The following is a 12,549-nucleotide window of genomic DNA, read 5'->3' on the forward strand; positions in this document are numbered from 1 at the left end:
ATATATACACATATTAACCCCCAGGAAAAAAAAAAAACAAATAACGAAAAATTGCCCCATATTTCAGACAACAACAAATCCTTGCATAGCTAGCCAATATATATTATCACGTCCGTCGGCCCCATGAAATAATGCAAGTCCATGCTTCGGCCCATGCATAGTAACCGTGTCGAATGAAGGCGCGTAGTAGTAGTAGTAGTAGTAGTAGAACAGATCGGGTTAACAGCAAGAGTAGCAGATTGAAAGGGCGATGCGCGTATCATATTCAACTCCTTGACTGTTGCGTAATGCAGTAGAGATTCTAGCAGAAATCTTGACAGAAATTCCACGACTACTTGGTTGTTCAATTCATGAAAAGCTTGAACTATGAAAGATAAACAGGATAATACAGGTTGTAAATAAATAAAAAACTGATGCAAAAATTTGCTATTATGACAGATTGTCATGAGTCTTTGTCACTTAATAAGGATTGCTCATTCGTAATCGGCTTTGAACAAGCAAAATCTTGTATCACTAGGAAACGGAAAATTGGAAATCAAACAAAATCCTTTTCTTTTTTAATTTGTTTTATTCTTCTTCTTTTTTTTTTGGTGGGGGGTTAATATTTTTTGTCTTTTTAATATGGTGTGTTTGGATTGCATGTGGAAATGTTATTTGAGACGACCCTCCACGTTCTTTGAGTTCCGCCTCCCCTTTTAAAAAACCGGCCTAGCTTTTTTTATTATTACTATTAGTTTCATTTATTAATAATTGATAATTAGTCTAAGCATGATCGATCTTGGAAATTATCTCCATAGGAATTATGATTAGAATCATGTATCCAAGACATGCAGTCATCTTGAAGACTCGATAGAACAACCGCATATCATGCTCATACATAAAAATCTTAGATGAATTAGCTCAAATACGATATCAGTTGTCGGTCTCAAGCTCAGAAAACATCCCTTCGTTAGTTCATCACTCGACACAACATGGTTACCACAAATACATTATAGTAGCATATATAGTCAGAGCCAGTTATAGTCGAGGGTGGAAACCAAAATATAATCTAGATGGAAAAACAAAAAAAGTTTCCCAAGAACGAGCATAAAGTTTCAACGAGACGGACCTGATCAAGGTTTTCTTGGAAAGAAAGAATTTGGCCAGATGTCAACACGATAATTTCGTCGAGAATTTGATAAATTACATAAATTGTCCACCCATCCTCCTATTAGAGTAGGTAACTTACGTATCGATGAGAAGTTTTAATTAATTAATTAATTAATGTATAGATATTTGCTTGTGTTACCTTTGATGTTGAAAGTCCACTTTTGAAGTCACTGTATCGCTAGAAAATTTTAAATGATTATAACTCAAATGACATGATGAAAAAGAACCAATAAAAATTATTTATTGAAAAATAAATATGGTAATTATTCAAGCGATTAATACCATGTCTCTAATTTCATGCATTTTTATTGATATTTCTTCACGTCACGTGATGAGGTATGATTACCCAATAACTTCTCCTATACGACATTTTCGTATGCATAAAGGTTGTTTTCTTAAATGTGAAGAAGACTTTGTAGATGGGTTTCCTTGTCCAAATATGCAAAGTGCTATGTGTTGTTCTTTGGGGCAAAATGGAAGAGAAAGTGATGTTCTCCTTTTGCTAAAAGCAAATTTAAAGCTTAAAGAGTTGTGAAATGGATATATCTAGATATATTGTACATGTAATGTATATGTCAAATCGTTTGTGGAAGACAACTCCTCAACAGATGACACTATCCGTAATCCATCTGTCGAAGTGGTTTCTACGACCAGTCGAAAATCAAGAACCAGCATAATGAACATTTTTCCACCCATCTATGTACGTGACTTTACATGTTAATTCACAAACTGATTGTACGTTAGATTTCAGAAACTTTTTCTTTTTCGAAGATTCAATCTCACTTGACAAAATTAACGGTAACTCTTGTTTTTGGTACTGAACTCTTGTCTGTAATGCAAGGCACTAGAACCCGACAATATTGAGAACCTCCTTTGACAATCACTCATCCGCTAGTTTACATGAAATAAAGGTCATCGACGGACAATCCGCACGAGGCAAAATGATATTATACGACGCACAGAAAACGTATATCATTCATAAACCTACTCACTTCTACGGCTTGTTCGACATGAATTACGTAAAACAAATACGAAAACCATAGGGCGTGGAATTGCCTTTCTAGTTTCTATACTTACCGTTTTCCATACGAGGGGGAGGGTGACGAGAAGGCGAAAATTGAGGGGGATAAAAGAAGCCGGACAGCAGTAAAACGGTGCCGTTCCCCAAGCGTCCCCGCCACGTCAGCGCTGCCAGTAGAGAGAGAAGAAATCGCGAAAATGTAGAGAGAGAAAGAATGAGAATAAGAAGAAGAAGAGGAAGAGAGGACGACGACCTGGTAAGACGAGATGACAGCTTCAACAGAGCTCAGCCTCAGCTCAGCTTTATAGTTGTTAAAGGCCCTGTGAATGGAGGAATCTCTGCCGGAAGTCGCCTCTAGATCATCGCCGCCTCCGCCATCGCCATTCCCATTCCCCCGCCATCTTCGCGCCTAAACTCTCCTCCCCCCGCCGCTGTGTACTCCTCTCTCTCCTCCTCTTCCTCCTCCTCCTCCTCCTCCTCGATTCTCTCCTCTACGGTGCTGCGGATCTTTCCGTCTCCTTCCGGCGGCGTCATTAACCTCCGCGCGGTGCAGGATTCCTGCTCTGCTCTAATCTAGAGCCTGCCGCTGTGACGCGGTTTTTTCGTTGCTGATGCTGGTGTCTGTCTGTCTGTCAGTACTGTCAGTCGATTGATCCAAAACTCTCGTGTTTGTCATCGGTCTGCATTGATATTGGAGATCTCACTGTTGTCCTCCTCCTCGTTGTTGCCGTCTCCTTGTGTTCGAGTTGGTCGAGGTTTCTAGTGCGTGAAGAGGCGGATATTCCACCGGCTATTTGACTGCTCCGTTTCGCTCCATTTCATTTGCAGGAATTTTGTCCGACCTGCTGCTGCCCCCCCGGAGGAGAGGATTGGAGCAGATATGCGTTTCTGACCGGAGCTGTTCTGCGAATCTGTTGACGTTGACATAGAGCGGAAAGGGAAAATAGGAGAGAAGAAAATGCGGTCGAGGGGTGAACATCAGACGGTGCCGCTATCGGTCCTGCTTAAGCGGGAAGTGGCCAGTGAGAAGATTGACCGGCCGGAGATTGCTCACGGACAGGCCAGCCAAAGCAAGAAAGGAGAGGACTTCACGCTGCTCAAGACGGAATGCCAGCGTGCCGTCGGAGATGGGATCAGTACTTACTCCGTTTTTGCTGTATGTATCATTTTACATTGCCCTCTCCCTATCGTAAAATCAACTCCTTTCATTTTTTCATACTCCAATGCATCCACACTGCGGTTTTCCAATTTCTCGGTTTGTCCCCGTGAGTGGTTGACCGAGTCTTGTAGTCGGTAAACCGATGTTGGCTGTTGTATTTCTTGTATGCGTTGATGTTCATCTGTTCGAGTGATTCACAAATTGGATTGATTTTGTCGGTATAGTGAGAAATGGCCAACGTTAGTTTCTAAACATGATTGCGAATATGTAGTTTCCAAACAAGACTACCTATATGCTCAGCAAGGCTGATATTGGTCCAAGATTGCTGTCTTTGGATATTTGGAGCAGGGAGAATCCTTGTGATTAGATCTGTTCCTGGACTCTATTGAGATTGTCAGACTGTTTCCTTAGTTCAATATGAATGTTTTCACTTAATTGGAGGTTCATGGAGATGAATGTCTCCTCAGGGATGAAATGATAAACTAGTAAGTCTTTCTCTGAAATGTTTGCAAATTTATGAATATTATCTCTGCCTGACACGCTAAATGTTTCCCCGTGATGTAGTCAACTTTTCGTATTGCATTTTGGAGTGCGATTGACCTATTCCTCTGTCTTCATAATTCAGTTCACTCAGTTCCTATGCATACGTCAGTCTATAGTTGTTCTCTGAAGCCATTCAAGTACTGATACTGGAAGCTGCTTTACATGTAGAAAAGTATTAAATCGGTTGTATCTTGTGAAAACTACTTATTTTTGGTCTTATTGCTCCATTCAGTTATTCGATGGGCACAATGGATCTGCTGCTGCTATATACTCTAAGGAGAATCTTCTCAGCAATGTTTTACAAGCTATGCCATCAGAACTTAACAGGGATGAATGGGTAGCTGCATTACCAAGGGCCTTGGTGGCAGGCTTTGTCAAAACTGATAAAGATTTTCAAGAGAGAGGTAACAAAATCGAATGATGGTAGCTCAGACTTTTGATGCTTTTATGATGACAAAAAACGTTTAGGATCATTACATTTAAACAACCCATTGGTGTTAACATATAGGAAAGTTACAGGAAAAGTCACTCTATCAATGGTTTGCGATAATTTAATGACTTTAAATTCATTTTTATTGTAGAAAATGCATTCATACTCTTATAGTGAATTTTGTTCATTCATTTCTTACTCTGCTATGGAGCAACCGTTGATGGCTTTTATGTTTTCCTTCAGCACAAACGTCGGGAACAACTGTCACTTTTGTCATAATTGAAGGATGGGTCATAACTGTGGCCTCAGTCGGCGACTCACGTTGTATCCTTGAATCAGCGGATGGCAGCATCCACCATTTGTCAGCAGATCATCGGCTCGACTGCAATGAAGAGGAGTATGTCGAAGAGACTTTACAGCTTTGAATTGTTGGTACTTGGTTTGTTCCTCTACTGGGAGTTGTTTAGTATGGATGATCCTTTCATTTTTTTTTTGTTTATGTTATTAGGAGGGAACGTATCACTGCAAGTGGGGGTGAGGTGGGTCGGCTCAATACAGGTGGAGGTGCAGAGGTATCAGATTTCTCCCACTTCTGTTGTCCATGAGTAAACTTGCAGAAATTACAGCCATTGATTCTGTTGTTCAAGCTTCAGAAATCCCCCATTTTCTTCTTTAAGCAAAGGACACCTAATATCATGGAACCTCTAAGCAGAGCCCATAAATGAATAATGCAAAAATTTGAATTTTGACCTAAGGTTTGGAAGAACTGAACTGCATTTCGTCAGTCTATCTGTTGATGATGAACATGAACCACTAGTGGAATATTAGATCTTTGTGACTAATGATTTGCCATCTGTAGAAATGTATCTGGTTCGGGTGTGGTCCATGGTTTTTCTAACTCGCACTCTATTCATTTTCTAGATTGGTCCCTTGAGATGCTGGCCTGGTGGTTTGTGTCTCTCAAGATCCATTGGAGATATGGACGTAGGCGAGTTTATAGTTCCTGTTCCTTACGTGAAGCAAGTGAAGGTTTGTTATTTATCTTGTTATCTATAACTGCTGTTCTATGTTTACAAATTGCAAAGTGGTTGCTTCAGATATAGCTTGTTGAACCTGAACGCATTCAGTTGTGCGGTTGAGAATACATATTATAATAGCATGTCCATGAAGGATTTGTGCATTCCCTGGTCCTTTTTGTTTTCTTTAGCGGTAGACACTCTTAGTCTTTGTTGCTTTCTACTGTAACATCTGCTTTATGTCTCTCCAAATTCGCTGTTCCCTTCATCAGCAAACATTGCACATTTTCAAACCATAATAGTCGTAGAGATGCAACCTCCACTTTCTTTAGTATTTTAATTCTCCAGAAAAATTTTTCTTTGATTTAAAATCGTCAAAAAGCATATACCTAGACCTAATACCCAGAGAACTGATATCATGTATTTCTTGCTATTCTCATTGCAGCTTTCTCCTTGTGGTGGCCGGATTATTATCTCAAGTGATGGTGTCTGGGATGCTTTAAGTGCAGAAACAGCCCTTGATTGTTGCCGAGGGATGCTGCCTGATGCTGCAGCAAAACAAATAGTTAAGGTACTTATAATAATTAATGTTAAGAAATATGTAATCCTAACTTCCTATTAAGCTTACGCCTTAATGACCCAGTTAGCTGCTGGCTCTAGTTTGGTTGTCTTACGTTTGGATCTGAATCACGGGACTCTCTCACATTCCATTACAGGAAGCTGTACAGGTTAAAGGACTTCGAGATGATACAACATGTATCGTGATTGATGTGTTACCACAAGAGAAGCCCATAGCCCCTTTGCCTCCCCACAAGAAGCAGGGAAAGGGCGTTTTTAAGTCTATGTTCCGCAAGAAGTCTTCGGAGTCATCATCTGAGAAGGATATTAAAGAATTTAATGAGCTTGATGTGGTCGAGGAGTTGTACGAGGACGGATCTGCTATGCTCTCAGAAAGGTCCGTGCATTTGACTGTTTTTTCTGTTTATTTTACTAGTATTTCTCACTGTCTTATGGAAGAAAATACAACTTCTGTGTGTGCAGGTTGAATACAAAGTACCCGCTCTGCAACATGTTTAGATTGTTCATGTGCGCAGTTTGTCAAGTGGAGATTAAACCTGGGCAGGGTATCTCAATAAATGCAGGCTCGTATAACCGAGGTAAATTACGTCCCTGGGATGGCCCTTTCCTTTGCTTGAGTTGCCAAGAAAAGAAAGAAGCCATGGAAGGAAGAAGACCGTAATGGAGGTACTCTTTGTCTTCTCTCTTATAGTGTCTGTCTCTCTGTGTCTCTGAATCTATGCACGATTAATATCCTCTTAATCGTAATCTGTATTGCCAATTTCAGCTGAATCTAGGCATAGAAGTGGAATTGACTAGCCTGCCCCTTCGACTGTCTTTTCGATTGCAAGAACTAACAATTGTTTGCGGGCTTATCGTGAATGGGAGGCCAAGTTGTCTCATATGTCAACTTCAAGTCTGCAAGGGTGGTGAACAAGCATTCACATGACAAACTCACTTCCAGGCACCGGTGGCTGTCTCTCTAGTCTCCCTCTCATGACCCAGTACATCACAGAGCTGCTTGTGTATCATACTTTCAGTGTCGTAAGTGATGGCGCTCCATGTGCATGCCTCCCTCGAGATATTTGTCAAAGAATCCAGATCAGACTTCCCTGTTCAGAACAAGACGCCAGAGGTAACGTTTCTCATTGACTTTTCGGATGCGTTTCATATTATAGAGCTAACACGAAAAGACCTGTTAACATTTGGGGGAACTGGACTCGTACCCTTTGAGACAAGAAAGACTTTCGCACGATCGGTGTGAAGAGAATTTGTCCATTTACCATTTGTCATCTTAACTTCCTTGCGTGAATGTGGGAAGGTGCAACTCTGCAGGTGGTATTTCTGTCGATTCATTCTTTTCCCGAAGACTGTTGCCCCTTCGATTCTCATCCATTCATTGCTATTATTGCTCTCGTTTCTCGGCTAATATGACCGGTCAAAAGAACGGAGAACATCTCCTTTCGCTTTCTTTTCGAGAACCTATTTTTCCTTTTCTCGATCTGGGCTGTATGTGTCTGTCATCGATGGCCCCATCCAGTTGCTACGTGAACACGAATACCTGATTGGGATGGCCATGTGCGGTCACAACTCACACCCGCTGGACTCATCTTAGAGTCTCTTTTTTTGGGTCTAATGCTCTATCAGGATGACGAAAGTTCCAAGTTAGTTCTCTCATTTGGATTGAACCCGAATCAAGGGGTCCCAGAAGGGTCCCCTTCGATGGTCCATTTTACGTGTCTGTGCGCATCGGGATGAAGCTGAGTTCTTGGGCAATTGATGAAAGAGGCTAAGGGATGGAAATATTTTTTTTTTAAAAAAAATGCGTGAATTTTTCAGTTTCCAGTTTCCTCACTATTCCCTAAGGACCCATCAACTTGTCTTATATGTTTGACAATATTAAGATGCTCCCTATCCCCTACATGTGGTATACGAAGGATTTCAAATCATTGCACCCATAAGCATCGATAGATAGCCCCATCTCATTCTCATACTCACCCGTTCACTTCAGCTCAACTAGATCGTAAGAAAACTAAAAGTAAAGAAGGTTCATGAGCCTAGGAGGGACGGAAAAGTATGAGTAGCAGAGTACGTGAACCCCTATTGATGCAAATCAAATGAAGAATGGGTGGATTTGAGGCCAATTATACTGGTTTTAACCTTTTCTTTTTCTTTTCGAGAAAAAGAAAATGTTTTAACTTATACTTATTCGAGATAGGTTGGTCTAATAAAGAGAAATTTTTCAAATTGTGAATTTACTCCATTTATAGAACTTAAAACTCGAAATTTTGAAAAGAAGAGGTACTAAACCACCTAAAGCGACTTTAAGTCGGTTTTTGTTTGGTACTACGTTGATTGTATGGGCTTTTTGTCCGTGAGGGTGAGCGGTTGTCCTTTGGAGAAGAACAAAGATTTTTGAGTGGCTAATGGCAAAAGGCAATAACGGGGCAACGGAAAAGAAGAGAAGAAAGGAAAAGTTTCCCTTTCCAACTAAGGATTGACTACGAAATCTTTGTTTTATGCCCCGTTTGCTCTGCCTCTCTTTCATCAACTCCATTATTATCTTCGGTTCAGTTCAGTACTTGTTAAAATTTTCCAATGTCCTTTCCTGTTAGTAAGAATCAAATACGGAATCTTTTGATTTCATATCATGAACGATATCGCTCCATCAATTATTTTTTTGTAAGTTTGAGTCACGTTTGAGTTTTTCTTTTTGAGCAAGAAAAGGGAGTTCGGAATAGTGGTCAGTCACACCCTCGAGCTCTAGTAGTTCTTGTCGGCATGGCTATTCTCATAGGATGCTAAAGGATCAGCGGTGACGGCTTACATGAACTTTCCTAAATTTGAGTCAACTCTCGCTATAGATATATATCTTTTCATCTCAGGAGAACCGTGCTAAATATTGCACGAATAGGATGTCTAAGATCCAAAATATTAACTACTATAAGCCACAAGGCCTTGGTGATGGCCTTTGCTTGACGTGGTTTATAATTAGTGATGAGGAGAGGATTCCTCTGCCCACCAAAATAATGCCCCCATGATTGATTGAGATGTTGACCCAAAAAGACGATTTCATTTCAGTGATCAAACCGCCGGAAAAATGGAAAAGAAAAGATCCCCCTGCGGCATATTGGTGTGGGCCCGCACTTACACGTGTGTGCGGGGCCCGGCCCATCTTTACCTAACAGGCAAATTTGCAATTTGCTGTCTCTTTCCCTAAGCCACTCGTTCCCTTTGATGGGAGAGTCCCATGCATCGTGTGATCTGATCCTTCCTCCACGCATCGGACGGTCCACGGAGCCCCTCATCACCCCCACACACTCGTGATGGTCTTTTTGTCACTATTTGTGAAAACCTTGTGGATGGAATTGGACTCCCTTTATTCCGAGTGATTTTGCCATTTTGACCCATCAAATCCTTAAATTATTACATGCTTTTTATCCCGCAAAATCTCTGCATTATTATATGCTATTTATAGTTGACTCCTATGCCATAGCCTAGCTATGTATCACCCCCACGAGGAACGGTTATTCAGAGACTCGTGAACTCGATATTCAAATAGTTGATTGTGCCAACATCGTATCCACAGTGTGACCAAACGATTAACCGCTTCATACGGGCAGGATCACCTTCTTCGTCATGTGAACGATAGACATGCAGGTAATCAATTTGCAGTAAGAAAGTAATCGGGTTTATACGGATGAAATCTTATTGCAAAAACCGTGCAACTAAATGGGAGCCAAATGTAGAGAAACCAACCGATTCATTGGAAATATTCAGGAAAAAAAAAAAACCGATTCATTGGAAAAGCTGAAACGTCTTTTTCTCGCTAGGTAATAATTTGATCCAACCTTTTTGACAGACCGAACTAATTGTCTGAATATATTCTCCAATGGTTTAGACTTGAGGCTGAAAACCCCTCGACCCAGGAAAGGGAAATAAACACCAACATTGGTGCACGGAATCAAACCCACCCTCTTCCAATATTGCTATCATTCATGTATTCACATTAGTGCCAGTCATATTCGTTTTCAACTTTTCAACTTGGTTCGAGAATCTGCAAGTGCCACACCATCAATCGTTTCTGTGTAGTTTTATCGCCAATGGCTTGCTTGTCTGATCGATGAAATGTCGATACTAGTACATGAATCTACTTGAAGCTTGAGGTATAAGTAATCTCAACGCGGGTGGTGCTAACCGTTAAACGAAAGATGATGACTTGAGAATGAGAGAGGTGATGGTAGGGGACGACGCCGAGCACCAGTATCCTAAGAGAGATCACTATAGGTCTATAAATCTATCAACACTTCTCTTTGCAATAACAGCCATTATTGCACTTTACGACATCATTCATTGCATCACAAGCATGATTGGTGGCTATCGAGACACAATTGCCTCTATATTTTCTATATTTTTCCTTTTTTTGCTTGTAAATTGGGGTATTGATGGCTCTGACACCAACTGCCCTGATCAAAATTACCTACCATCTAAACGCTTGTTTCCTCTCACTAACTCGAATAGGTTCATGATTTTACTTTTATTATTTTAATTTATTTTTAAAAACATTTTATTTCTATAATGTTGTATGAGAATTTTTATAAAAAAATTAAGCAGTAGAATTATAAGAATAAGGCGTCTAATACTAAGAAAAAGATGAGCTAAAAAAAATTAGAATAAAAAAAGTACCTACAAAAGTTAAGGATCAAAATTAGAAATTTCTCTAATAAAATTTTTGATAAAATGATGAGAAAAGAAAAGTTATCAAATGAATTAGATGAAAACGAACCAAAAAAAAAAAGAAAATGATTATAACAGAAAAGCATCAAAAAAATATCAAATGTATAAAAAAATGATTAAAAAAAAAAACAACTAAACTTAGAAGAGGAAATGTATAGATTCCATATTATTTATTATCTATTACTTAATATGACTTCGTTCGAGCTCTTTTCAAAGTGAAACTATAATTCCTTTTTTCGTTTCAGTGAGCGGAAACTATCCTTAAACTCTGCTATCTTAAATAGTTTGTCGTTAAACATCATTGGATCTTACATGCTGTACTGGTATACTATTAGAAAATGCTGTAATTAAAATTCGGAATTATTACGTACCGGAAAAAAATTTGAAATTATTATCAAAGATGATTTAGCGCAGTGACGCACGTTCTCGCCTGATGACCAATACATCTTATGTTTGATATTCATGTGAGACTATTCATGTATCTTCATTAGATATTTATTATTTTAATTTTATTATATTATGTTCATAACTTTTCTTGTAAAAATTTTCACAATTATTATGAGAATTTACCAAGACTCAATATCAATACCAATGTGTTGCAAAAGATCAACATCTTTCTTCACAATGTTCAAAGCACGTCTTTTCCGATGTAGTTGGGTGAGAATTCGAAACTCGGGGAGATTTAAAAATAAAAGAAGTTCAAAAGGGGGGTTTGGATATTTGGTGATATCAATTCAAAAGATTCCTCTTGAAAGACGAGTCTTTTTGTTGCATTACATTAATGAGATATGAACTGAAGTAGACATCTCTCGACTTTCTTCCATCGGCATTGGCAATTGTTTCTCTAGCAGACTATATTATATTTTCAAGAGTAAATTCATAAATTCGTCCTCTAAATATACATAGCGCATCAAATCTGATCTTAAAAAATCTTTTACATCAAATTTAATCTTGAGAAATTAAATATATATTAAATATGATCTCAAAAAATATTTTATATCAAATTAAATTTTGAGAGATTAAGTGTATATTAAATCCGACCTCAAGAAATTTTTTACATCAAATTGAACTTTGAGAGATTAAGTGTACATCAAATTTGACCTTTAATCAAAATGCCATCAAAAAATGGATGGAAAAATCTGATCTGACATTCAACAGCTGACGTGGCATTATTTGATTGTTTTCTTCCTTTTTTTTATTATTCCCTATTTCTGTCTAACTTATAAGTATTTCCTACCCTTCCCTCACTTTTCAGTCGGAGGCGAGAAAAATTTCCTCCTCTTGATGCGTCCTCCTCAATCGTTGGTGCTCTCGGCATGGAGAGGGAAGGTGCCGGAGAGATTATGGCGGCAGCGATTGGCGAGTCTACGTCGAGAGCACCAACAATTGAGGATAAAAAAGTGAGAGAACTGTAAGAAATATTTTTTTTAAGCCAGACAAAAATGGAGAATAAAAAAAATCAAATAATGCCACATCAGCTATTGAATGTCAGATCATATTTTTCCATTCATTTTTTGATGGCATTCTGACGGAATGTCGAATTTGATGTACACTTAATCTTTTAAGGTTCAATTTGATGTAAAAACTTTCTTAAGATTGGATTTAATGTACACTTAATCTTTCAAGGTTCAATTTAATGTATATTAATATCTCAATGTTCAATTTGATGTAAAAAAATTTCTTGATGTTGGATTTGATGTACACTTAATCTTTCAAAGTTCAATTTGATATAAAAATTTTCTTGACGTCAGATTTGATGTAACATGCATATCTGAAGGACCAAAATTTGTCAATTTACTATATTTTCAATCGATTATATTATTCTGAATTGATTTTATGATGGAATTGAATAAATTTCCTCTTTCTCTACATTGCGCTCGTGTTTAAAAAGAAGACATCCATTATTATTGTAGATTGATTCAAGTGATTAGTACTT

The 12,549-nt window shown here is 38.7% G+C and overlaps 1 protein-coding gene across 1 annotated transcript; it reads left to right on the forward strand.

Annotated features, from left to right (window-relative positions):
- Window positions 1-2,374: 2,374 nt before the first annotated feature.
- Window positions 2,375-7,305, forward strand: LOC116215106 (probable protein phosphatase 2C 12). The gene is made up of 10 exons (XM_031550686.1): window positions 2,375-2,605; window positions 2,999-3,326; window positions 4,105-4,276; window positions 4,546-4,699; window positions 4,811-4,874; window positions 5,224-5,331; window positions 5,764-5,889; window positions 6,035-6,273; window positions 6,360-6,563; window positions 6,664-7,305. Exons 2-9 carry the CDS (start codon window positions 3,129-3,131, stop codon window positions 6,556-6,558), a joined length of 1,260 nt encoding a protein of 419 aa, XP_031406546.1. The 5' UTR covers window positions 2,375-2,605; window positions 2,999-3,128; the 3' UTR covers window positions 6,559-6,563; window positions 6,664-7,305.
- The last annotated feature ends 5,244 nt before the right edge of the window (window positions 7,306-12,549 follow it).

Source organism: Punica granatum, chromosome 7 (assembly GCF_007655135.1).
Source record: "Punica granatum isolate Tunisia-2019 chromosome 7, ASM765513v2, whole genome shotgun sequence".
Taxonomy (NCBI): Eukaryota; Viridiplantae; Streptophyta; class Magnoliopsida; order Myrtales; family Lythraceae; genus Punica; species Punica granatum.